This window comes from Cydia splendana, chromosome Z (assembly GCF_910591565.1).
Source record: "Cydia splendana chromosome Z, ilCydSple1.2, whole genome shotgun sequence".
NCBI lineage: Eukaryota > Metazoa > Arthropoda > Insecta > Lepidoptera > Tortricidae > Cydia > Cydia splendana.
Genome location: NC_085987.1, coordinates 36,904,982 through 36,932,593, shown reverse-complemented (window position 1 = coordinate 36,932,593; position 27,612 = coordinate 36,904,982). Strand labels below are relative to the sequence as shown.

The 27,612-nt window shown below is 40.0% G+C and overlaps 1 protein-coding gene across 1 annotated transcript in view; it reads left to right on the top strand.

The window, feature by feature from the left end:
* The window catches only part of LOC134803926 (uncharacterized), a 102,998-nt gene that overhangs the window by 12,598 nt on the left and 62,788 nt on the right, over nt 1-27,612 (top strand). The window contains exons 4-10 of the mRNA XM_063776743.1: nt 7,883-8,072; nt 8,459-8,583; nt 8,656-8,749; nt 9,140-9,284; nt 11,268-11,433; nt 11,861-12,008; nt 23,855-24,057. Coding sequence (XP_063632813.1) covers nt 7,883-8,072; nt 8,459-8,583; nt 8,656-8,749; nt 9,140-9,284; nt 11,268-11,433; nt 11,861-12,008; nt 23,855-24,057 — 1,071 coding nt within the window. The remainder of the gene's footprint in view (nt 1-7,882; nt 8,073-8,458; nt 8,584-8,655; nt 8,750-9,139; nt 9,285-11,267; nt 11,434-11,860; nt 12,009-23,854; nt 24,058-27,612) is intronic.

Below are 27,612 nucleotides of genomic sequence, written 5' to 3'. Positions count from 1 at the left end.
TACATTTTGAGTGCTTGTTTTTAAATATAACAACGAAGATAATTAAAAATATAAATTAGTAAACAATTAATGTATTTCATGAAGTTTCGTATGAGCGAAATTCGGTATATGTTTTTTTCACTAGAATTCTCATAAAACGAGTTTGAATGTGACCCGAGTTAAAAATTTTAAGGTATATTCCACGTATATTCTCATATTAACTACTAGCACAATTTTATTTATTATTCAAGTTATTTGATTTATTTTTGTGTATGTTTATATTTAACGTATAAGATAGTAAATTATTTTTTGTAAATAATTTTTATTTTTTATAATATTTTAATTTGTAATTTTTATTTTATTTATTTAAATAGTTTGGCTCTTAATCACGTATTAAAGTACCCATATGGTTTACAAAGTCTTAATTCAACCATTAAAGACGACGAGTACAAAAAACTTTAAGCTAGCTCTCAATTTTTTTTTTTTTAATATTATTTTTAATTTGTCCATACAATTATTCGTAAGTAGGTAAGACCATTAAATATAAATGATTATCAGCAAATTATCACCAATTACTCTAAGAAAACTTTATGCCGAAACAGGGGACACGAATTCACGAACTTAGGAGCTGACCTAAATTTGTATCACGAAATGGGAGCCAAATAAGAGGTTCACGACAAAATTCATATAAAATAAAGTTTCAACTTAAACCCTACAGTTTATACACTAAATTATCAACAAAGAACTAATATAACTTATTCAAAAGCTTTCGAGGTAATGATATGCTTAGTAATATTTAAAAAAAATATACAAACTCTCAACTCACTCTCAAGAGCCTTAACCTGCCGAAACAGGGGCCCTTTACCTTAAAGGGGCCCACTGATTAACAGTCCGCCGGACGGTATCGGCCTGTCAGTTGTTCGGAACTGTCAATTTTTTGTTCTAACTGACAGGCCGATACCGTCCGGCGGAGTGTTAATAGTAGGAGATCCCACATATGGTCGACCTTCACCAATCTGTCTGACGGATGAAACTATGAAAATCACGTCAGACAAATCGGTGAAATTTGTCTACAAATTTTTTTTTTTTTATTTATTAAAAAGAGCCTTGACCATATTTCTTTAGGCAACCCTATTCATTTATGTTCTGGAACATATTTTCTTTCATAAAATATAAGTTTCATCCGTCAGACGTATTGGTGAAGGTCGACCATATACAGGGTGATTGGAAATTCGCCGTATTCCTTGAAAGGGATTATTCTATGGATCATTTGCAATTATTTAAGTCCAGTTAACCAGGGGTCAAAACTCATTGGTTTCAAGTTATTTGAGTTTTTTGTTTTTTGTTTAACACACCCTCTTGCCCTCGGCGACACACTAACTAACTAAGGGTCATTACGGTAATTAGTTTCTACTTAAGCATTTTTTGTCTTCGGTACCTTATTTTATCTTATTTTCAAGGGGTGGAGGTGCTTTCCATGGAGTAGGATTGGGACCAACCGAGCCTTATTTAATCTTCGTGCAGTAAGTAATCAATCACTTAGTTTCAACTTTCTTTCCATGGAAAGCACCCCCACCCCTTGAAAATAAGATTAGATAAGGTACCGAAGACAAAAAATGCTTACGTAGAAACTAATTACCGTAATGACCCTTAATTAGTTAGTTTGTGTCGCCGAAGGCAACCTGACGTGACCCCTACCCCAAGAAAATAAGATAAGATAAGGTAACGAAGACAAATAAAGCCCACTAAGATACTAAAATGACATAAACAAACCGATTAAGGGACAAATAAAGCCCATGGAGATAATAAAGTGACACAAACAAACCGATTAATGGTCACGTACGCTAGGTCAAGTCTTCCGCCTGCTCTGCTATTATTATCTTCTCTTTATTTATTTTTCGTCTTAAGTTAGGTTTGTTATAATATGAATATAAAAGTAAAATATAAAAACACTTACAAAACAATAAAAAATACATATAAACACATTATAAAAAACCTAACCTAGGGTGCCGCCGGCAGCGGGGCTTGGCCCAAGCTGCCGGTGGTCAGGGCCGCAGAGTGAGGAACCGACGTACTATACGCGCCGTGTCCAATATTACCGCCTTCTGCATCTGACCCTTGATCCAACCACCCAGCGAGAGTCTTTCTAGGTGATGGTCGAGACTCTTCGCTATGAGACCGTTCGCTGACACAACTATCGGAACAATGATCGTCGAGTCAACATCCCACATGGCGGTAATCTCGTGAGCTAAGTCTAGGTACTTGCTGGACTTGTCCTTCTCGGCCTTCACGAGATTCTCATCATGGGGGATGGTGACGTCGGCGAGCACGGCCCGGCGCTGCGATCGGTCTATCAGCACGATGTCAGGCTTATTGGCGACAATAGTCCTGTCGGTGATGATAGATCGATCCCAATAGAGCGTGGCACGACCATTCTCGAGAACAGGCGCAGGTAAGTACTTGTAGTACGGTACTTCGCGGTCCACAAGGCCGTATAGAAGAGCAAGTTGCTGGTGAATAATCCTGGCTACGAGATTATGTCTGTGCAAGTACTCACCGTTAGCAAGATGAGAACAACCGGAAATGATATGCCTGAGTGACTCTCCGGGACGGCGGCATGCCCGACAAATGTCGACCGTACCGTCCTTCAGGATATATTTCCGATAGTTGTTCGTCATCATCACTTCGTCCGCAATTGCACAGGCAAAACCCTCGGTTTCTCCGAAGAGGTCCCCGAATCGTAACCAGTTCACCGACGCGAGCAGGTCCACATCAGGTCCCGTGAGGGCCTTGTAGAACCACCCGTGTAGCGCCTTACTCTCCCATGCCGCCTTGCGATCCGCAGTACTTAGTACCACAGGTTTGCGCCAGTTCTCATTTGCCAAGGAGAGCGGCGTGAGGTTCCTGTCTACTGCCACCAGATCACGATGCATCCCACACTCGTTGTTAAGGAAATAATTCCTGAGATTGTACACCTCGCGGTTATGGAGATCCTTGGCGTTTAGGAAGCCTCGGCCTCCACACTTCCGTGGGATGTACAATCTCATAACTGACGAGCGTGGGTGTAGCATGCGATGTGTGGTGAGCAGTGACCGGACCCTCCGATCCAGGGCGTCCAGCTCGGTCTGAGTCCACCTTAGTATGCCAAAGGAGTATGTGAGAAGAGGCATTACCCAGGCGTTGAAGGCGCGCACTTTGTTGCCTCCTGACAAAAGGCTGTTAAGGACTTTTGTGAGCCGACTGAAAAAGCGCTCCTTCACCGACCGTCTAATACCCTCGTCCTCAATACCCAACGACTGTGACATACCAAGGTATTTATAGGTCTCTGATTCAGAGATAGACCTGAAAGACATTGTCTCAGAAAGTTGTAAATTTGTTGAATTTACAACCTTCCCCCGCTGTACATGCATAACCGCACATTTATCGACACCAAACTCCATGTTGATGGCACTACTGAAGACTTCGGTGGTTTTCAGTAGCTCCAACAAGCCTTGGGTATTTGGTGCAAATAATTTGAGGTCATCCATGTACAGAAGGTGAGAAATAACTTCACCCTCTCTCCAAAGCCGGCAACCTAGTCCCAAATCCTTCAGCAAGGTGCTGAGGGGATTCAGAGCTAGGCAGAACCATAGCGGACTCAGACTGTCGCCCTGAAATATTCCTCGCTCAATCCTTATAAAATCCTGTGGGCCAGGTCGGTCATCCCCGCCTCCTGGTTGACGAAGGACTGTGGTCCACTGCCCCATACACGCGCTTAGGAAGGCTCTCAAAGCTGCATCAACTTTGTACAGCTCTAAGACCCTCCCCAGCCATGAATGAGGCACCGAATCATAGGCCTTCTTGTAGTCAATCCAAGCGGCTGAGAGGGCCCCCCTGGTCCGCCGGATTTGTTGGCAGATGGTCATGTCTATGAGGAGGAGCTCTTTAGTACCACGGGACCCAACCCTACATCCATTTTGAGCAGAGGCCAAAATATTGTTTGCGACAATGTGCGCGTTGATTTTTGCTCTCAAAATGGATGTAAGGAGCTTGTAGAGTGTAGGCAAGCATGTGATGGGTCTGTAGTTCTTCGCTTCCGTGGTACTACCGGACTTATAGAGCAGGAAGGTGACACCAGTTGTTAAGGAAGGTGGGAGAGAACCAAGTTCGAGGGCTTGTTGAAATTGTGCTGCTAAGTAGGAGTGCGAGCATCGGAACCATTTTAGCCAGAAGTTGTGCAATCCATCCGGCCCAGGACTTATTATTCATCATCATCCTGCCCTATTCCCAACTTCATTTGGGGTCAGGCCTTCTTGTGCGCCCAGGACTTATTATTATTATTATTTTAAAAAGTTTAAGAGAAAATGTCGTTATTCGTACTTTTTTGGAAAGCTGAGGAACTGAGGAACTCATTTCTGTATTTTGTACGCAAAGTTTCATTGTTTTTTTTTAAAGTAATGCCTTAAAATGTTACAAAGTTTGGGGAAAATTACAAAAAATTGTGATTTCTAATCCTTTTTTGATTGGAAAATTATGGAAAGTTTTGGCAATCTTTTTTTATTTCACGTAGTCAGTAGTTTATTGGCTATTAGATGAATGCTTTTTTTAATTCCAAATTTGAGTAGTTTTTTCACAATTACCACTTTTTAGTCGAAAGGCGGGTTTTTTAAACAAAAAACTAAAAAATTAATAATAAAACTTCCGTGAGACACAGACATATTAAATATATTAATATGTGTGTGAGCGTTTTTCGACTTAAAATACGTGAGTGACCCGTTGTTAATATATTTAAAAAACTAAAAACTCAGATAACTTGAAAACCAATGACTTTTGACCCCTGGTTGACTGGACTTAAATCATTGCAAATGACCCATAGAATAACCCCTTTCAAGGAATACGGCGAATTTCCAATCACCCTGTATGTGGGATCTTAGACCATAATCAGTGGGCCCCTTAAGTTGTATTCCCCAATGGAATACAACTTATTCGTCCGAATTATTTTGTTGGGTTAAAATTTTCATTATAAGTATAGTATTTCTAAGCAAAATCGATCTCAATATATATGTATTAGGTCCTATAGATAGGTAATAACCATCGTTTAAATATTCGCCCGCATTGAATTTACACACTGTCTAATGTTGTAACGTTTAATATAATTATAGGCTTTACTTAAACGTTTTTTTATTAAGGCGAGTTGGGGTAAGATTGTAAGGTATTTCAATTTCATGAGGGGTAAGACAAAAAATCGTCATATGCCGAAGCATTACGGGTGATGTTCAAAAACCCTTTCAATGTTACCCCAACGCACCTTAACGGCTCGGCCACGACATCGAGCGACTTGCGACGGCGGGAGCGATAACCATAGGTTGGAGCGTGACACAGCGATCGGACCTTTCGCTCCAACATATGGTTATCGCTCCCGCCGTCGCAAGTCGCTCGATGTCGTGGCCGAGCCGTAAGTACTTTTGGAACTAATCGCTCCGAAAGTTAGAAGTATTGCACCCCTCCCCCTTTTTTTTGAACCAGGCGAGAAAGAAATTGAAAATTTTAGATCTGACTCTGAAGCTCTTTGCTTGTTCGGCTTTTTGTAAATTGTATGAACCCTCCATTATGTGTGGTCTAACACGCAAGTTGTCGGTTTTCTTACAGTCGCTTACGAATGAGGTGGTCGACATGTAGCGACATATCTGCCTGTGCTACCTACGCGACTGCTTGCATAATAATAGACTGTACATTAGTTGCATCAGCCATTTTAATATTGTTTTCACCACACCAGCTCGGAAAGGCTTACTTTGCACTTCAAAAACTGATAGCAAAGTTGCATTTTATTCACATGTGAGGCAAAGTAATAAATGCAAATTTTGAGTTGTTTTCTTATGTTTGCTGGTGGAATTGACTTTTAAATGATGATTTTGGGTGATATAAATATTTAATAACATTCATTTGGATTTGATTTGGTTTGATTTTGTTTGATATTTTACGTTTAATATTTGCTTCGGGTTGGTGTGGTGAAAAATTTTGTGTTTCACTCGGGGGCAAATTTTGTTTAACCCTCGTGCTTTGAAACCCTCGCAACGCTCAAGATCCCATTTTTCGAACCACTCGCTACGCTCGTGGTTCAATTTTGGAATCTTTCGCTTGCTCGGGTATCAATATTAGCACCAGCGGTTAAACAACAACTTTGCCCCCTTGTAAAACAAATAACTATTGTGTCCCCGTGGTTTGTCATGTTTTTAGAGTTTCGTAGTCAATAGGAACCCTTACCTTATGTCCGTATGTCTGCCCGTCTGTCCATCCGAGGCTTTCTCCGTGTAATTCCACATGTGTGGCAAAGTAGGTATTCTGATACAAATTTGGAGTTAAGTATTTGTAATTTGCTCATGTCGGCTGATAGACTCTTAATAAATATTTAATTACTTTCATTTGAATTTGATTTATAATGTTTTACTTATATTACTATTAAGGCTTTACAAAAATCCCGCCATACAAACGCCATACTTTTGTATGGTCATCCCGACGGGACGATCAATTAGACAATTTGATCAGAAATTAAATTAGCGTCATTCTCATTTTGCGTGCAATCGTACTCTCGTTATGTATATATTTTATTAATTCCCAAGGAAATATCATAAGGGTAGTACCTAACGCAACAAGGAAAACTGATAGTAATGGGCTGTACAATAATATCCTAACAGCTAAACCAGTAAACCCTTTCCAGCTCTTAAGAATTACTTGAAAAAGTCATTGATGTTGAAGGCTTATTACAGAGTCGAGGACTACTTGACAGACAAACATGCATGGTGCAAACCAGAAACTGTAATAAAAACAAGTAGCAATTAAAAGCATTGTATTATGTGTAGAGTTATAGGTGACTCAGCTCAGATAAGAAAGCACATCAAATTTTATGAAGGCATCTGGCATCATGACAATCAGTCAGATTCATATAATATGTATATATTCTCATTTCTTTTATTCTATTGACTTTATTTTCTTTTACTTTTGTAAGAATTTGATATGTTTTCTGAAAGAGCTACGTATTTGTATGATTTCATGTAGATATATGTTTTTTTTAAATCATATTTATATAAAGTTATATACTTACTGAGTATACCTATAATTGCATGAATTCTATAGTAATTTAAATTGTATTTTTCTTATTTACTCGTAATGCATGTTAATTATAAGATGTAATAATGTTTTGAAAAGATATGTCCCGCCGAGTTTGTTGCCGGTCCCGTATTGGGATACCCTCCTCCAATTGAGGGGGGATTTAAATCTTCTCTAGAGGTGTGGTGTACGGTTGGAGCCGGTATAGTTTTATTTGACGTTCATAAGCGCATTGTAATATGCCTACTTGAATAAACTATTTTTTATCTTTATCTTTATCAGTGGCTGTGTCATTACAACTTATTATAATAAATGTTATTTTTGGTAATAGTAATAACACTAATAACCTATCTTCCCTATACTTATATTAAATTATGAGGGAACAAATGAACATACATACATACATACATACCCACATATAGATGGTCAAGCAAATCTTGTCAGTAGAAAAAGGCGCGAAATTCAAATTATCTATGAGATGATATCCCTTCGCGCCTACATTTTTCAAATTTGTTGCCTTCTTCTACTGACAAGATCTGCTTGACCAACTTTACATACCGGGCAAAATCATGACCCTCCTTTTGCGCTGCCGTAGTCGGGTAAAAATACAACCACACTTCGAGCAACAACGGCCAAACACCGGCTTCCGAAAGTAACAATTTAATCAGATTGTGGGAAAAATTGTCCCGTCTGGACTGATCTTTAATGGAATGCGGTTTTTTATTAAATCCTTATAGATGCCTATACAATTATAAATGATTTCCTGCATTATATTGAATATTTCTAAATAATAAGCATAATAATTACTAAATTTCAGAAATCATTTGGATCGTGCGATCAGCACAATTCGTCGCTGTCACGCACACTGTCATCGTATGCGCGAGTTGCACGGCGCCTTTCTTCAACGAAATTTGGCACATTATTCAATCGCAAAATGGCGGCTAGTGCAAATAGCTCAAGTTTGTGGCCGAATAGTCAGACTGACTATGAATTGCGAGATGTTATTGGTAAGCATTAATCAAAGAACCTGAATAATAATGTTAATTTAAGATCTTTCAATTATCATATTGTTTCATAAATGCACAATTTTCTGTTGTCGGCAAGTGATCTCTCGAGCTGTCAAATGAGTCGAGTCCCATATGATTCAGAAACTTTTTTTGCTATTGTTATAATAGATTTCAATGACTACATTCTTTTCTACTTATAATCTAACTATGAAACCAATATAAGAAACCGAAGATGAGCTACAATGTTACGTTTTGCTATAACCCTCATATTCTTAACCTAGTTAATTCTTGTCAAATAGCAGTTGATAGATGACATATGTTTTATTAAGCAGCTATTAAATTCATAAACTGAAAATTAATTCTTAAATATGTTGTTAATTCGCAAGGTGTCGGTGCTACCGCCGTTGTGTATGGAGCCTTTTGCATACCACGTCAAGAAAAATGTGCCATCAAGAGAATCAATTTGGAGAAATGGAATACGTCAATGGATGAACTGCTTAAAGAAATACAGGTCCTTAATTTCTCACATACAAGACAAGACAATTTTTATTTGAATGTATTAATACCCTTGGTATGGTTTTAGGCAATGTCAAGCTGCAACCATGAAAATGTAGTAACATACTATACTAGTTTTGTTGTCAACGACGAATTGTGGCTTGTGCTGAGACTCCTTGAAGGTAAGACCATTTGCATCATTATTTAGGTGTAAATATTTAGTTAATATTGACCCCTAATCAAAATCTTACACATATCCTTGACTTGTATCAACCGGGATATGTATGGATTACCTTTTGTATTGTATCCCGATCGATATAAGTCTAGTGAAACGTGACTCATTCAAAACTGTCATAATACCCTAGTTCCCAACTAAAAATGGTTATTTAGATAATAAAATACTTAGAACAAACAAAACACCAATAAATCTGGATAATATATTCATACTTGTCACAGAAATGAATCCCATAATGTTACTCCAATCTAGGATCCTAAGTTTTCATAGCCATGGTGACTACCAACTAAGCTGAAGTGGGTAAACATTTATATTTAATTATAATAAATGGTTATAGGAGGAAGTCTTTTGGATGTAATAAAGCATAAGATGAAAGTGACAAATTGCAAACATGGAGTATTTGATGAGGCAACCATTGCTACTGTGCTCAAAGAAGTATTAAAGGGCTTGGAGTACTTCCATAGCAATGGACAAATACACAGGTAATTGCAATTTCAGATAATTTTGTTTCAAACAGTGTTGTGAATACAACTACCAAGACAATAAGAGTCAGTTACTCACACACTGTGGCTATTTTATGCTACACCAAGCACTAGTAGTCTAGCAGGAATGTGTGCAGTTTCTTAAAGTTTGTGGGCTCATAGCTCAACTTGTGCTAATGTGCTCCCCAAAAATATGTTTTTACCAGTGTTTTATCAATGAAAGAAATAATTGACCAAGCAAAAGCGAAGTATGCAGTTTCAGCTTGGGCAAAACTTCATTCATACAGCTTGCATTTCTCAACCGATTCTCATGAAATTTGGTGAGCAGTTTCGATAATTGTAGAGTTTTTTTGTTGATAAAGTTTGAATTTTTTTTAAATAAGGTATGCAAGGTCTACAGCTCACAGAGCCACTAGTTCCTAAGGAATAGCTTGTATTTATTATTTTGCTTTAATGGTGCTCTCTTAAATATTACTTTCATGATTATTTATTATCACATGTTTTCCAGATGACTGATGATAGTGATAATGTTGTAATAATTGGCTTAAGGATTCAAAACAAATCATTAAATGCATTATTTCATTTGAAATGCTTGGCGAGTAGTTATTTTTGTAATATTTTTTTTTATCGATTGATGTTCGATTTACAGTTTAGCAAAAAGTATTACCTGCACAGCGCAAAAGTATAACAGAGCTCCAGTAAGCAGCAATTATTGAAAATATTGGAAACCAGTGAAATCGAGTTAGTAACTTCAAATAGCGCATAAATAAAAAAGATATCCAAGAAGTTAGCTTTATAAGATAATCATATATTCTGTTGTGTTAGCATCTCTAGTATTACTTTTCACCTTTGGTCTTGGATTGAGGTTAAAATTGGGAAATGAAAGGCTAAGCAAAAGTCTCTATTTTGTCTAGCAACTTATTGCAAACTAAAAAACATTACAAGCTCAGTGGCTTATGCGAATTTATTTTATTACTTAATATTATCATTATAAATGTGCCCAGCTATTCTAAATGTTAAGTATTCAAGCTTGCATTAATTTTATGTTCGAGATTTGTTGATTCTTCCATTGTGCTCTCTCTTGCTCTGCTCAACTCCGTGCTCGAGGCACACCCAGAGTGTGATTTGTTTGTGAGTGCAATTAGACGACTGATGACTCGGAGTAATTAACAATGGAGCCGCCATTAACAGGCGTTCCCCTCTGTCGAAAATAGGCGGCCAATGGTCAACAACTTGTCAACCATATGTATGGACTGACGTTTATCTGACATGACGTACCTATACATTTGATGTGCCCCTCCCCCGCAAAAAACGGCAGACTATTTTGTACCGAAAATTTTAGACATGGCGTCTCCGTTGGTTATATCCTCTAAGACTGATGATTGAGTGTCAGAGAGTGATAGAGTGAGAGATGCCTGTAAGTAGTATTATATAATGTTGTGGGTAAATACTTGTGTACCCTATGTATAAGTATTACTGTCTCCCAATATGTGCCGCTGTGGCTTTAGCTGTTAAGGTACAATCGTCAACTTAAATAATAAACATTTCTGTGTATGTTAAGTAGGTATGTTGGTTGTTAAAAATAGCAGTACATATTTAAAACATATAGCTAACAAGCAACACTCATGGTACAACATTGGTTGAGCTATACAATGCACTTTTTATATCTTAGTATATAATTTCATTGAAGCAATTAGAAAATCAGGGCTCAGGAATCAAACTAAATATCGTAACAGTGTGACGTCACACTATGCTAAAAATTCTGAATGTATAGAAAAAATACTGAACAGTGGGAGCGACGCATATGAAAAAAATATATAATTTTGGCTATGCAAATAATACTTTTGAATGAACCTTTCCACAGACGCTTATTTATTTAAATATACTATGCAAAAAGTAGCAGGAAGCATTCTAGTGGCAAACTCAATTTAAATTAGGTATTAGTAAAGAATGATATTACAAAAGATTTACCTGAATTTGCAGGGATATAAAAGCTGGTAACATTTTACTAGGCGAGGATGGGACAGTGCAAATTGCAGACTTCGGTGTTTCAGCCTGGCTGGCCACCGACAGAGACCTTTCAAGGCAGCCAGTGAGGCACACTTTCGTCGGAACACCGTGCTGGATGGCCCCTGAAGTTATGGAGCAAGTTAGTATAACCAGAGTCAAGTAAATGTAGAAGAGTTCAATTTGTAAATGTATTTAAAAAAATAATGTTACTTCATTAATAGTGCAGTAAAATAAAGATTTGTCTTAAAGGTCTCATAACCAAATAGATACTCTAATCTATAACTAAGTGCCGAAAATGTAGAAATCCACTAAATTGCGTTATTTTGCTTAATGGAGCCCTAGACTGGTTGTTGAAACTAACAATTAACTAGCTTTTGTATGGGGCCTCTGCCTTATTGGACTTGTCAGCCTGTATATAGGTATATTTTTTTCAAAAACGGGCTCTGCTCTATAAAATTTACAATCTAAGGGCTTCAAGTTACAAAGAAAAAACCTATTACAAGTACCTATTGGTGTTGATGATGATGATACTTATGAATATAGTTTAGAGCAGTGTAATTTTTTAGGATCATGGATATGATTTCAAAGCTGACATTTGGTCATTCGGCATAACGGCCATAGAGATGGCTACAGGCACTGCCCCGTACCACAAGTATCCTCCAATGAAAGTACTAATGCTCACTCTACAGAATGATCCTCCCAACATTGACACAGGTATGTTACATTTTGTTGTTATGGTTTTATTATTAACTCTTATCTTTCGTCCTTATTGCGTATACATAAAGCTTTTTTCTATCACCTTCCGCGTCGATTATATCCGGGGAAACTGAAGATAAATATTCGAACGAAAGATTTGTATCCACCCTATTCGCTTTATTTTATCTAACCTTGTAAGTGCAGCCTTCCAGCCTCCTGAACAAGCCGGTTTCCGAAGTGGCTTTAGTACCGTAGACCACATCCATACGCTCCGTCAGGTAATACAGAAGACTGAGGAGTATAACCTGCCTCTCTGCTTAGCGTTTGTGGACTACGAGAAAGCCTTCGATTCGATCGAAACCTGGGCCGTACTACAATCTCTCCAAAGGTGCCAAGTGGATTACCGCTATATCGAAGTGCTGAAGTGTTTGTACGAGAACGCCACTATGTCAGTCCGACTCCAGGACCAGAACTCGAAACCTATTCCGTTGCAGCGGGGAGTCAGGCAAGGGGATGTTATTTCTCCTAAACTGTTTACCGCTGCATTGGAGGATGTTTTCAAGACTTTGGACTGGAGAAGGCTTGGCATCAACATAAACGGTGAGTACATCACTCACCTTCGGTTTGCGGACGATATAGTAATCTTGGCCTAGACTACGGAGGATTTGAGTATGATGCTCGATGACCTCAATAAGCTTCCGAGCGAGTGGGTCTGAGGATGAACATAGACAAGACGAAGATCATATCAAATGCCCATGTAGAACCAACTCCTGTTACAATCGGAGACTTTACACTTGAAGTTGTAGACGATTATATATACCTAGGACAGACTGTCCAGTTAGGTAGGTCCAACTTCGAGACAGAGGTTAATCGACGAATCCGACTCGGTTGGGCAGCGTTTGGGAAGCTACAGCACATCTTTTTGTCCAATATTCCGTAGTGTCTCAAGACGAAAGTCTTCGACCAGTGTGTGTTGCCAGTGATGACATATGGAACTGAAACGTGGCCGCTTACTGTGTGCCTCATAAGAAGGCTCAAAGTCACCCAAAGGGCAATGGAGAGGGCTCCTGGAGGGAGTCTCTCTGCGTGATCACATCAGAAATGAGGCCATCCGCAGCAGAACCAAAGTAACCGATGTAGTCCTCCGAATCGCTAAACTTAAGTGGCAGTGGGCGGGGCACATTGCCCGTAGAACCGACGGCCGTTGGGGCGGAAAGGTTCTCGAGTGGCGACCACGTACCAGAAGGCGCAACGTGGGTAGACCCCCCACAAGGTGGACTGACGACCTGATAAAGGTCGCGGGAGTCCGCTGGATGCGGGTGGCGCAAGACCGGTCATTGTGGCACTCTTTGGGGGAGGCCTATGTCCAGCAGTGGACGTCCTCTGGCTGATATGATGATGATGATGTAAGTGCATTTCACGTGGAAAGTCGAGCATTGTAAAGATCAATAGGAACATACTCCTCTTGAATCATATCGACATTCACATTTTCCGCCTTTGCTAGTAAATGGGTCAATAGTATTTTATACAATCGTGATATAATCAGGATATAATAGAGAGTTTTTCAGTCGAGTACCGTGTTTAGGGAACGAAGCTTGCTGAGTTGCCTAAGAAAGGTACGAGATTGAAAAGCTTGATTACATCTGTCGCGAATAGGTATTAATAGAGTGAAGTGTAAAAAACGTGTAAATAAATAATAATATTATTCTGTCGTGTATTTTGTGTGTTTATATCATGTTATGTTTTGTGTGGAATGTTATGTGCCTAGTTTTAAGTCTTGTATCACTGTTTTTAATGAATTGTAATAGATTAATGTGATTGGCCGAAATAAATAAAACTGACTCTCCATGTAACACCCACTAGTTAGTGAAAAAGTACCTACGGCGGGATATTTCCCTATATAAACCCCAGCCATGGTTGCTTCTTCAGAGAGAGTTTCACTCACCCACTCAAGCACCTAGCTTGCAACACTCTCCAGTAATTAAATTCAAATATATGTTTTTATTTCACATAAACATATCCCGGTAAATTGGAGGTAAAAGCGGACTTCGAGGTAACACAGCGGCCAGCGCGTTCCAGACTGCAGTTTCTACGCTTCACGGAGAACAAACACAACTAAATGCTACAGTCCACGCTCCACGGTTTGGTCCTTCGAGCCGGATGAAGAAAGAATAAAGTACGCGCTGAGTTTCAAGCGAACCTTGCTTAACTCAGACGGCAAGAAAGAATAAAGTACGCGCTGAGCCTAGAAGTTCGCTTCGGTTTAGACCCTACCCCAATAACCTTTCCGTACCCCAATTACCGGCTTGCCGGTCGGACCGTGCAGTGTTGTAGGTTTTCCTCCACTCACGCGTCCTGGCAACTTTCGTTGCATGTGTCACATGGTTGATACCATCACACTGCTTTCAAACGCTCTAGGCATTGCACTTTGCCATTGCGGGAGATTCAGTGCCACGAGGGATCCACGCTTAGGGCACTGACGTTGCGCTCGGTAACGTCAGATCATAGGCGTAGGCAGGTATATAGTTAGGGACCCCCGCGTGTGTAAAGTGAAGTGGTTCCAAGAAGATGTCCGAAAAGGAAGCACGAAGCCTTCGCTCGCGCACCAGGGGCCCGCCGGCGCCCGCACCGAACATGGACACCCCTACCCCCTCGTCGGGTAAGACTACGTCCGGCGAGACCAGTACGTGGAGCAAGGGCACCAGTGGCAACCGGAATACTACCGGTGACAACGAGTCGGTACACTCGGAAGCGTTCGACGATACGGTAGTAGTTCGTAGTAGGTCAAATACGCTAGTGAATAAAGACACCGATGTCGCGCCGCCGCCGCCGCGGGCGCCGTCTGATTGCGAATTAAATAGGAATCGCGAATCGGTAACTAGGGAACGCGATAATAAATTAGCCGTGCTAATGGCCGAGCTCGAGGTTCATAAAGCCGCTCTAGCCGTTGCTAAGACAGAGTCCGACACTGCAATGTTGAGGCTGCAGGTTGCGCAACTGAAGGCGCAGTCTATCGGCAGCAGTGACGCGACCGTCGAAGAACGAACTAGAAGTTGGGTAGAACGACAAGCTAGGTTACAACGCGAGATCACGAGTGAAAACGTTAAAATCCCGCCGCCGAAAGAGACCGCGCCGCCGCCGCGTGCAGCCGCCGATCGGGCTAGCAGACCGCAACCGCGTTTTTCAGAGGTACCGCACGGTACCTACGCGCCAATGTATCATAAACCGCCGGAATTACCCGCATTCGGCGGAGATATCACCGAGTGGATATCATTTAGGGCAGAGTTCGAGGATACGTCGCCCATGTTTAGTGCCGTCAATAACGTGAGTCGGATTAGACGCGCGCTTAAGGGCGAAGCTCGGACGGCCGTAAAATCAATCATGTACACAGTTCAGGACCCGTACGAGATAATGGAAGCGCTAGAACGGCAGTTCGGCGACCCCGAGGAAATTGTGCTTACGGAAATACATAACATCAAACGCATGCCGCGTTTGTCCGAAGACAATACGAATATCGCCTCATTCGCCGCGCATATCACGAACGCCGTTGCCACCATTCGATCGTTGCGTCAAGAAAAATATTTACACGCACCTGAGCTTGTGAACAAAATAGTGGATAAATTGAATCTGATAGTGCGCTACGAGTGGGCCAAATATAGAATCTAACTAACGTAGAATCACCCGGGTTAGTTGCGATATCCGAGTTTCTTAAAGAAATTAGCACTGCGGCCAAGCGCGTTAACCGAAATAGGCCGTCAAATAAATCGCGAAATGAAGGGAACACGGTTTCTTTTGAGCGCGAACCCAGACGATCGAGCTACGCTCTCGCTAGGTCCCGCGCCCTCGCGTCCTCCCGCGACTCTCGCACGGATTCGGAGTCAGATTCCCACGAAACTTACCCACGCGATTCGAAAAGTAGTTCGCGTAGTAAGCCTACTATCGCCCAGGTAAAGCACCGCGATAGTAATAATTGTAAAAAAACCCGCGTCAACCGGAGCTAGAGTTCAGGAATCGTCTATCTCTGTCCCGCCACGCAATACGTGCCCCATTTGTAATGAGGATCACTTCGTTAGCACGTGCGCACAGTTTACGGCGGCAACGATTTCTGATAGATGGGAACTAGCGAAGGGTGCGCGGCTGTGTTTTAAGTGTTTAAAATCCGCGCCTCATCAGCCGAATACATGCAAATACGTAGCATGCGGCGTAGGCGAATGCGAAGCAGGTCATCATAGACTGCTGCACGGATTACACACGGCCTCGTCTGTAACTAAGGTTGGCTGGGCACGAGCCGTAACCACAATTAACTTCGCGTCAAACACGTCCGCGATAACATCTAGCGTAGGTAGAAAAGGCAACACGTCTTTCGCCGGGGGAGCGAAAGCTCTCTAAACCCGCCCAAAGACGTGCCCACCGCGCAGATATGGCCCACAACGCGGCCCGCGTCGACGTTTGACCGAGGCAAACCTGCTCAAGTAGGAAGAACCTCCCGGTGAGCTGTAGAACCCGAACCTAAAAGCGACCATAAGCCGCGATCGTCAATAATTGTAACGCTCGCGCCCGTCGCCGACAACGCGTACATACACGACGACGCGTGTCAGAATCCGTGCGATCAAATATGAAAACTAAAAGTAAATTCGAGTACCTACCTAAGGTAAACAGTTTTTCCGAATATACGCATTTAGTTAGGGCCACGGCTAGAGTTCTGGTTGCCACCGAGGTAAATAACGCCAAGTTGCCATATAAGAAAACAGACACAGAAATGATCAAGGGGAATTTGATTTTAGCTGAGATATCGCTAATCAAACGGAGCCAATTTGAAGCCTATCCAGAGGAAGTTAAATCCCTGGAAGCTGGGCATGCGCTACCGAAAAAATCTCCGCTACGCAGAATAGCAGTAAAACTTGACGAATAAGGAGTCATCGTGACAGACGGCGGAAGTAAGCAAGTACCCGTCCTACGCGCTAAAACAGACTTCGCCAAGCTGCTAATTCATCATTTTCACGCTCTGTACAACGGCAACCACTCGACAGTGATAAGCGAGTTAAAACAAAAATATCACATAGTCGGACTGCGCGGTAGTATTCGTTATCGATCAGGTAAGCCAATGGTGTCGAACCTGTCGCGGGGCCAACCTCAAGGTTCCCGTGGGCGACTTACCATTAGAAAGGCCTCGAACGAATCCACTATCATCTACCGCTGCAGCTACGAATATACCCGGCGCTCATCACAACATACAGAGATTGCACCTAGGCGACAGCGTCATAATAAGCGACTGCTCCGTGCCACAATGTACATGGTATAGAGGCGAAATCGCACAGCTCTTTCCCGATGTAGACGGTGAAATAAGAGTGGCCATTGTACACACGCGCGCAGGTGACGTTTGCTGCTCAGCTTCCAGGCTTATTCCTACACGCTCCTCTACTAAATACGGTGTTGACACACGTGGGGGAGAACTGTCGCGAATAGGTATTAATAGAGTGAAGTGTAAAAAACGTGTAAATAAATAATAATATTTTTCTGTCGTGTATTTTGTGTGTTTATATCATGTTATGTTTTGTGTGGAATGTTATGAGCCTAGTTTTAAGTCTTGTATCACTGTTTTTAATGAATTGTAATAGATTAATGTGATTGGCCGAAATAAATAAAACTGACTCTCCATGTAACACCCACTAGTTAGTGAAAAAGTACCTACGGCGGGATATTTCCCTATATAAACCCCAGCCATGGTTGCTTCTTCAGAGAGAGTTTCACTCACCCGCTCAAGCACCTAGCTTGCAACACTCTCCAGTAATTAAATTCAAATATATGTTTTTATTTCACATAAACATATCCCGGTAAATTGGAGGTAAAAGCGGACTTCGAGGCAACACAGCGGCCAGCGCGTTCCAGACTGCAGTTTCTAAGCTTCACAGAGAACAAACACAACTAAATGCTACAGTCCACGCTCCACAATATCACTATTGTATACAATACTTTTTCTACTAGTCAACAAAAATAATATTTTTCTCAAAAATGGACGGCAAAGTCGACTTTGCCGTTTAAAAAATAGGTTGCGAAGCGCGTAGTTTATGGTCAGTCAAAAATTAAAAAGTTAAAAACATTGCAGTCTCGATTTTGGGACTGCAATGTTGCATACAAATTCCATTATTTGTCGTGTTCCAAACTTTTTAAAAGTTGAAATGGCCATATCAAATGAAGGCACAGGCCCATTAAACAGCCAAACAGATGATTAGTACCGCGACTATTTAGCTGTCTCAAATAGGTTGGCGTATTTTCGGCAGAAAAATACACTTCTATTTTTTTATTAAAAAAATAAAAAGGCGGCAAAGCTAATTTTTTCAATTGTTTCTACTTTTTTCTGTGAAAATATATACGTAAGAAAGTTGCTTTTGTAAAATATTTCTATGATATTTATATTTGTTGCACCATTTTTGAGAAAAGCACTATATATGACTCGGCTGGAAGGCTACTTGCTGGCTTCGGATTCAATTAAACGGACTCCCAAGGTCGTCCGTTTAAAACGAATCCTCAGCCTGCAAGTAGCTACTTCCGAGCCTCGACAATAATGTACTATTTCTCAAAAATGGACGGCAAAGTCGACTTTGCCGTTTAAAAAATAGGTCGCGAAGCGCGTAGTTTATGGTCAGTCAAAAATTAAAAAGTTAAAAACATTGCAGTCTCGATTTTGGGACTGCAATGTTGCATACAAATTCCATTATTTGTCGAGTTCCAAACTTTTTAAAAGTTGAAATGGCCATATCAAATGAAGGCACAGGCCCATTAAAAAGCCAAACAGATGATTAGTACCGCGACTATTTAGCTGTCTCAAATAGGTTGACGTATTTTCGGCAGAAAAATACACTTCTATTTTTTTATTAAAAAAATAAAAAGGCGGCAAAGCTAATTTTTTCAATTGTTTCTACTTTTTTCTGTGAAAATATATACGTAAGAACGTTGCTTTTGTAAAATATTTCTATGATATTTATATTTCTTGCACCATTTTTGAGAAAAGCACTATATATGACTCGGCTGGAAGGCTACTTGCTGGCTTCGGATTCAATTAAACGGACTCCCAAGGTCGTCCGTTTAAAACGAATCCTCAGCCAGCAAGTAGCTACTTCCGAGCCTCGACAATAATGTACTATTTCTCAAAAATGGACGGCAAAGTCGACTTTGCCGTTTAAAAAATAGGTCGCGAAGCGCGTAGTTTATGGTCAGTCAAAAATTAAAAAGTTAAAAACATTGCAGTCTCGATTTTGGGATTGCAATGTTGCATACAAATTCCATTATTTGTCGAGTTCCAAACTTTTTAAAAGTTGAAATGGCCATATCAAATGAAGGCACAGGCCCATTAAACAGCCAAACAGATGATTAGTACCGCGACTATTTAGCTGTCTCAAATAGGTTGGCGTATTTTCGGCAGAAAAATACACTTCTATTTTTTTATTAAAAAAATAAAAAGACGGCAAAGCTAATTTTTTCAATTGTTTCTACTTTTTTCTGTGAAAATATATACGTAAGAACGTTGCTTTTGTAAAATATTTCTATGATATTTATATTTCTTGCACCATTTTTGAGAAAAGCACTATATATGACTCGGCTGGAAGGCTACTTGCTGGCTTCGGATTCAATTAAACGGACTCCCAAGGTCGTCCGTTTAAAACGAATCCTCAGCCTGCAAGTAGCTGCTTCCGAGCCTCGACAATAATGTACTATTCATTGTGTTGTTTTTTGTCCCCATAAAATGTGACGGAGTGGAGCTTTTCGTATGTGATAAATGATGAAATTTAATTTTTAATTTTTCTCATGTAAAATATAATCTACAGCTAGAAAGACATGCAATCAATAGCACTCCACTTTTTTATTTAATTGATAGAAGACACATGTAGGTACAAGTGTGACAGAGTGGTCAGAAACAAGACAACGAAAAGAATTTTGACCCAAATATGATATTTTTCATTGTTCGCCATATCTTAATACCTCTTAAAATTGCTTGATAATGAACAGGCGTGCGTTCGATACTGTCGCGACGACAATTGGTTAATAAATAATTGACGTCAATACTGTCAATGAGATACCGTCCGGCAAAATCAATAGAACCGTCTTGCCTTGGTGATTAACACAAAGTGGAACGGCTAATTGTTGGTGGCATTTGAAGCCTCTGTTCAGCTTAGTACTACAATACTATCTATACTTGGTCAAGCAGATCTTGTCAGTAAAAAAAGGCGGCAAATTTGAAAAATGTAGGCGCAAAGGGATATCATCTCATAGAAAATTTGAATTTCGCGCCTTTTTCTACTGACAAGATTTGGTTGACCATCTATATTCTGTGCCTATGTCGCTAAGTCGAATGATCACAGATATAATAGTGCGAATGATAATGTTAACTGATTTGAACGAAATTGTTTAGTTTACAGTCGGGAAAGTTCTTAAGAGCGCTATTACATTTCGGCGTTGAGCGAGTTTAGGTATTTTACGCGCTGCGGCAGGCCGTGCGAGCTCAGTATGCCGATCCCTTCTACCACACTCGCACTACAATTATGGATTAAACATTCTTGATCCTTCGCGAAGCATATTGAAATCAACCATAACAACACTAACTGTACTTAACTTTTAAAGTCCTAAAACTGTTATTTGGTAAGTACGAAAATACTAAATGCAGTGCAAATGTACATAGGGGCTGTTCATAAATTACGTCATCTATTTTTGACGATTTTTGACCCCCCTACCCCTCAAACCATCCAAAAATCATGCTTCGGATGACTCTGTTTCCTCCTACGTCATGCTACCATCATCCGATGTCCAGACCCCACCTCGCCCCTCCTCCCATTTGAAACGACGTAATTTATGAATAGCCCCATACTCGAACTTATGAAGGTATATTACTCGAAAGAAATTATAGGTACCTACTCGCTTATTTACATGTTTCGTCATTGCATTTGGTACCTATAGGTTGTAAAGTTTGTATCAACGAGGGTTTAAAAACTAACTGGTACTGAGGATCTGATAATAATGATGATGATTAAGGTGGTCACGGATACCAACCAACCATGAAGTAACATGATTATGCTCGTTTGATTCGTCTCAACAAGATCTTTGACACTGAAGATACACAGGGTCTGATGATGGAGCTGGAAGGTGGCCACGGGTACCAGTCTATCATGTAACTAAACCACTTCGTGTTTGGGCTCGTTTGATTCGTCTCAACAAGATCTTTGACACTGAAGATACACAGGGTCTGACGATGGAGCTGGAAGGTGGCCACGGGTACCAGTCTATCATGTAACTAAACAACTTCGTGTTTGGGCTCGTTTGATTGGTCTCAACAAGATCTTTGACACTAGGTGATACTCAGAGTCTGATGATGGAGCTGGAAGGTGGTCACCGGTACCAATCAACCATGCAACTAAACCACTTCATGTTTAGGCTCGTTTGATTAGTCTCAACAAGATCTTTGACTGATACTCACAGTCTGATGATGGACCTGGAAGGTGGTCACCGGTACCAATCAACCATGCAACTAAACCACTTCGTGTTTAGGCTCGTTTGATTCGTCTCAACAAGATCTTTGACACTAGGTGATAAACCAAACACGAAGCCCAAACACGAAGTGGTTCAGTTAAGTGATAGACTTGTACCCGTCGCCACCTTCGAGCTCCATCATCAGACCCTGAGTAGTATCTTGTGTCAAAGATCTTATTGCGACGAATCAAACGAGCCCAAACACGAAGTGGTTCAGTTACATGGTAGACTGGTACCCGTGGCCACAGTCCAGCTCCATCATCAGACCCTGAGTACTAACTTGTATCAAAGATCTTGTTGCGACGAATCGAACGAAGCCAAACACGAAGTGGTTTAGTTACATGGTTGATTGGTACCGGTGACCACCTTCCGGCTCCATCATCAGACCCTCAGTACTACCTTGTGTCAAAGATCTTGTTGCGACAAATCAAACGAGCCCAAACACGAAGTGGTTCAGTTACGTGGTAGACTGGTACCCGTGGCCACCTTCCAGCTCCATCATCAGATCCTGAGTACTATCTTGTGTCCAAGGTCTTGTTGAGACGAATCAAACGAGCCCAAACATGAAGTGGTTCAGTTACATGATAGACAGGTACCCGTCGCCACCTTCGCGCTCCATTATCACACCCTGAGTACTACCTTGTGTCAAAGATCTTGTTGAGATGAATAAAACGTGCCTAAACACGAAGTGGTTTAGTTGCATGGTTGATTGGTACCGGTGACCACCTTCCGGTTCCATCATCAGACCTTGAGTACTATCTTGTGTGTCAAAGATCTTGTTGAGACGAATCAAACGAGCCCAAACACGAAGTGGTTTAGTTGCATGGTTGATTGGTACCGGTGACCACCTTCCGGCTCCATCATCAGACCCTGAGTACTATCTTGTGTCAAAGATCTTGTTGAGACGAATAAAACGAGCCTAAACACGAAGTGGTTTAGTTGCATGGTTGATTGGTAATTTGGTACTGGTGACCACCTTCCGGCTCCATCATCAGACCCTGAGTACTATCTTAAGTCAAAGATCTTGTTGAGCCGAATCAAACGAGTCCAAACACGAAGTGGTTTAGTTGCATGGTTGATTGGTACCGGTGACCACCTTCGGGCTCCATCAGCAGATCCTGAGTACTATCTTGAGTCAAATAAATACATATAGAATGTCAGGTCGTTTCAAATATTTTTAATCCTGTCCGGTAGTTTATTAAACTGTACCATTATAAATTATAATACTATAATAACAGTGCTAGGATCAAAGTCTCTCGTTGCGGTTTACACGCACACAGTATAGCGTTTTACACGGCGCCCGCCGCACACAATGATAAAAAACCTCGTCGTCGCCGTTGAAAATGGGCGGAGCCGACCGCCACACGTCCTGACTCTACAAGCTCTGCCGCGGCACTGAGCTGGCGCAGCGCGCGTTATCGGTAATATAGAGTAGTTTTCAAAAAATTGCCAAAAAATTATAGTAGAATTTCATAAACACTAATGTATACCAACAGTATAAGCAAACGTTGCAGATTGCTTGAGTATGAAAATGACTTCGATATTAAGTAGATTTTCGTAGGAATTGACACTTGTTTCGGAGAGAAAATTGAGTTCGTTTTATTTTGATTTTCTCTTTCTCAAAGGTATGTAGGAAAAATATCGTTTGATATGCCTAAAGTACAGGGTATTAGTAATACAAAATAGCCAGGTTTAGCAGAATAAACTTCTCAACATTTCCAAATAAGAGCTCGCCATTCAGTGCTTCACGGGGTTTTTCGGAAACGACCATCAGAAAAAAAATCATTACTATTTTAATAAGTCCTTCTTCTAATATTTACAACGATATTTCTAAAGATAAGAAGACGCTTTTACTGGAACAAGTACTCATTGTTTCTAATAATGAGCGCAAAGTCCTGAATTTCGTCGACTAGTATCATCAATTTTGCATTATTTCGACTTTTCTTGTAAGAGTGCTCTTAAGTAGTAAATAATGCGAGCTACAGAGCTGAAAGTAGTGTAAAACGATACATTTTGTTAAAATTAAAAGTCTGTGAGAGTGCCTCTAAAATGTACGAAAAAAAAAATATCTTTATTAATATAATAAGGATGAATAGGATCAGTTACTCTTGCGTTGTGTTACGTAGCAGAATAATAACTTCTAAAGGGCTGTTGCGTAACCCATAAGACTTTCGTTCATTGACCTTTATATGCATATTTCTGTTGTTAGTTCATAATTATACTGCAATCGCACTCGCGCATCTTCATGGCCTGCGAGCCCCGGCAATATTTCGTGGCCGGAGAAAAAGAAGAGAGTCGATTATCCTTTTATTTTATCGTTTTTAATTTTTAATTATTTTTAGGAGCCGATGAAAAGGACCAGTACAAGGCCTACGGTAAAACATTCAGAAAAATGATTGTGGATTGTTTACAAAAGGATCCGTCCAAACGCCCCACTGCCACGGAGCTGCTTAAACACCCTTTCTTCAAGAAGGCCAAAGATAGGAAATATCTGACCCAGACACTAGTCGCGATTGGTCCTAGTATGGAAACAAGAGTCCATAAGGTAAGTGGGTGCATCCTGTGATATACCACTTTTGGTAGTTGTATTAAAGTTTAAAGTAGGTATGGATTTCTAGAAAAAATGTGAGAATGGCAATTTAAGCTCAACGAAAGGGAAATGGATGTGGTTTAATAAAGCGGCCAGGATATCGAAAGCAGGTGAGGCACTAACTCACCATTTATGCAAAAAAACTTACCACTAGCTGTAACGCTGGACAATTTGCTCAAAATCTTTCGATGTTATCGACTGGCTACTGAAATATTACACAAATGTTTGGCGGAAAATTAAAAAATCTTGGGCTGGTCACACTTTGTGTAGTAGGAATTATTGTTTTGATACTAGAAAATATTTTTGATTTTCTGTGCACACATAAGGTACCACCACTCTACCACAATGTAAAATACAGTCAAGTCAACGATAAACACATGTAAACACTTTCTCACTATATACCATTGTAACAAGGCGAAAAATGAAATGTAGTGTAAATAAGACCTATAGTGTAAATAACATTATTTGCGGTATTTGACACATTATGACTGACGTATATAGAGATGTAACTAACGCAAATCGATTGTCACAGCAAGCGATTACGATTGGATGGCACGTAGACTGAGGTATCGAATTGTGACGTATAATGAATTTTTATTTGAGATTTAAATAAAGCTAGAATTATATGGTTTTCCCGCAAGCTACCGGTCGGTCGGTGTATTTAATACACCGACCGAGTAGGTCGCACCCATTGTCAAAATTGAAACTAACTGGGGATCTATTTTAAAGTTTATTTATGTTATTTCTGTGTCAAATTTGTTGTCTGTTAAGTGACGATAAATATATCCATATTTACAGTTAATTATCCACCTTTTACTTATTTTTATTAAAAGAAAAATGAAAAATTCATATCGATTTACTTAGACGACTACCGATTCATAACGGTGGTGTCCGGCCAACCCTAAAATTAAAAAAAAAAGACGTAGAACGTAAACGTTCGCAGTGCAGTTGTTTTCCTTTGTGATTTCGATGTGCAAAACATTTTACGTAGTATTGCTGTTGTGAGTGACAGACGTCAAATACCGCAAATAATGTTATTTACACTATAGCTCGATAATACCGTAATATCAAAGACATATGTAACTTCGTATAAGATGAATAAAGTCTAAGGAAAAAACGTGCCTCGGAAATCAAGAAAAAGTCATTCTCGGATAGATGGCGCACACACCTTTAGCCTATGCTCGGCTAGATGGCGCGACGACACCGTTTAATATTTAACAATTTTAACACATAGATATCAGTGAAAGAACGGGTCAAAATGATATAAAAATAATAAAATCAATAATCCATGTATATGCATTTTATTGATAATTTTATACGTTTTCATTTTGAGTTTTAATCGTGTGTCGATAGATGGCAGTAAGTTTACTGTGACTACAAAATTTACTATGACAGGACCCCTCTATACTATCTATTCTCTTTGGTAATATTAATCCATCACGAAAAATAATACATAAGTATTGCCAAATATGCTAAATGCTAAGTATTAAAATATATATAGAGCACCAACCTCCTAATTTGTTTACATTTGCTTAGGAGTTGTAAACATTGCAGTTTTTCGGTATACACCGCTATACGTCGAGTTCGCACATTATCGTAATTATTTACGAACTTAAATAATAGTTTGCGAACCTCACTCAGTATAGACATTATTAATATTATTTAAAATAAACCCCTTATAAACCGCAAACAATTTGAATGAATGACATAAATTGACAACTGACTTTTATCTTTTTTTTAAATCATAGATTGTTGGTGATACAACAACGAAATATCTGTCAACAATTTTTGGCTAGCCAGACCCTTAAAAATTATTGGTATGCAACAATAGTAAACATGTCTTATCTGATTGTAGCATTAATAAGCATTAGTCGCATGAAATTATGTGCATTTTACCAGAATATCGCAATGAATATCACATTTCTTTTGTTTCTTGGCAAGGAGTAATCTTTGACAACAGAAATTGAAAATCATCGAATGTAAACAAGAAGATAAGATTTTGAAATTACCCCACCACCCATTTTACCACAAAATTACAAAAGAATGGAATAGGCTCTAGGCGTTCTGTCGTTAATTAGGGCGAGCGAAGCGAGCCCTATCACCATTCGACAAACTATGCATTCTTGTGGTACACTTTACGGAAAAACGACTGCACTGTTAGGTTTGAGATTTAACATACTAATTTAAATTCATGTCTAGGTGTGTTATCAAACATAAAAATCTTAAAAATATCATTTTATAAACCTATAAAAATAAAATAAAGTAATAACACTTTGTATTACTACTAGCGCCATCTGTTGGCAAAATAATGAATTAACATTGGTGCTAATGTTAATTATTTATTTCTCTAACAGATAGTAGTAGTAGTAGTAGTAAATAAATAAATAAATATTGGACATTCTTATACAAATTGACTAAGCCCCACAGTAAGCTCAAGAAGGTGTTGTGGGTACTCAGACAACGATACCTATGTGGTGTTTTCAATTTCAGTAATGTCGATGGCGCTTACGCCATTAACATCGATGAATACAATAGTGGGTTAAATTTTTGGATTCAGACCCACCTCGCTTCGCTTGGTTTGATTCCCAATTTAGCAATTAAGTTTCTGTGAACTATTCCGACTAGAACAATCAATCTTGCTGCTGCGGAGGTCAATTTACTCGTATGTTTTGTGACGCTGATGAACTGATCAGTCATGATGTGTTAGCGGGAGGGGGAGGGGGTCAGCCTATTCTTATTATTTCTTACATAGGGGAGGAAGGGGGTCAAAAACTGGAAAAAATTGTCTTACGTAATTAATGAATGGCGCCTTTAGTGTTACTATTGCTTGGAACTGCTAAAATTATAAATAAAGATAAGCATATTAATACAAACTTCAGTGACTTAGGTTAGGGCCGATACACGAATGCAACTTGTATGGGAACTGCACGCCGACTGCACGCCAATTGCAACGTCGGCGTGCAGTTCAACAAAATGACCCAGAACCCTGGCAGTTCCTAGTGGAACTCAGGTTTGGTGCAACAAAGGCACATTATGTTTTAGTCATCCGACTCATCTTGATGAGCACTTAGGAGAGTAGTACCCATCAAGATAGAGCTGATGCTGAAACCTGGCAGTACCTAGTGGAGCTCGGGTTTGGTGCAACATATATAGACACACGCTGTTTTGGATATCCGACACGTCATGTGATCACTTAGAAGTGCAGTACCCAAGATAGAGCTGATGCTGAACCCTGGCTGTACCTAGTGGAACTGTGTGTGTGTGTGTGTTTATGTGCGGAGCAGCGTGATTACCGCCAGTTAGGTGTCCAGACGGAATAGTTTTTCGGTCAATTGTGTGGTGTGGACGCAAAAATAAATTCAAGGACATTAGCTCGCTGACCCAACATTATGTAGGAAAGCCAGAGTTGGCTTCCTTACAAAAAGTACTGGGCGACCGTGTAGGATGTAATAAGCGCTTATGAAATTGTATATTACGTGTGGATGATACCTATTGGAAATTTGATTTTGT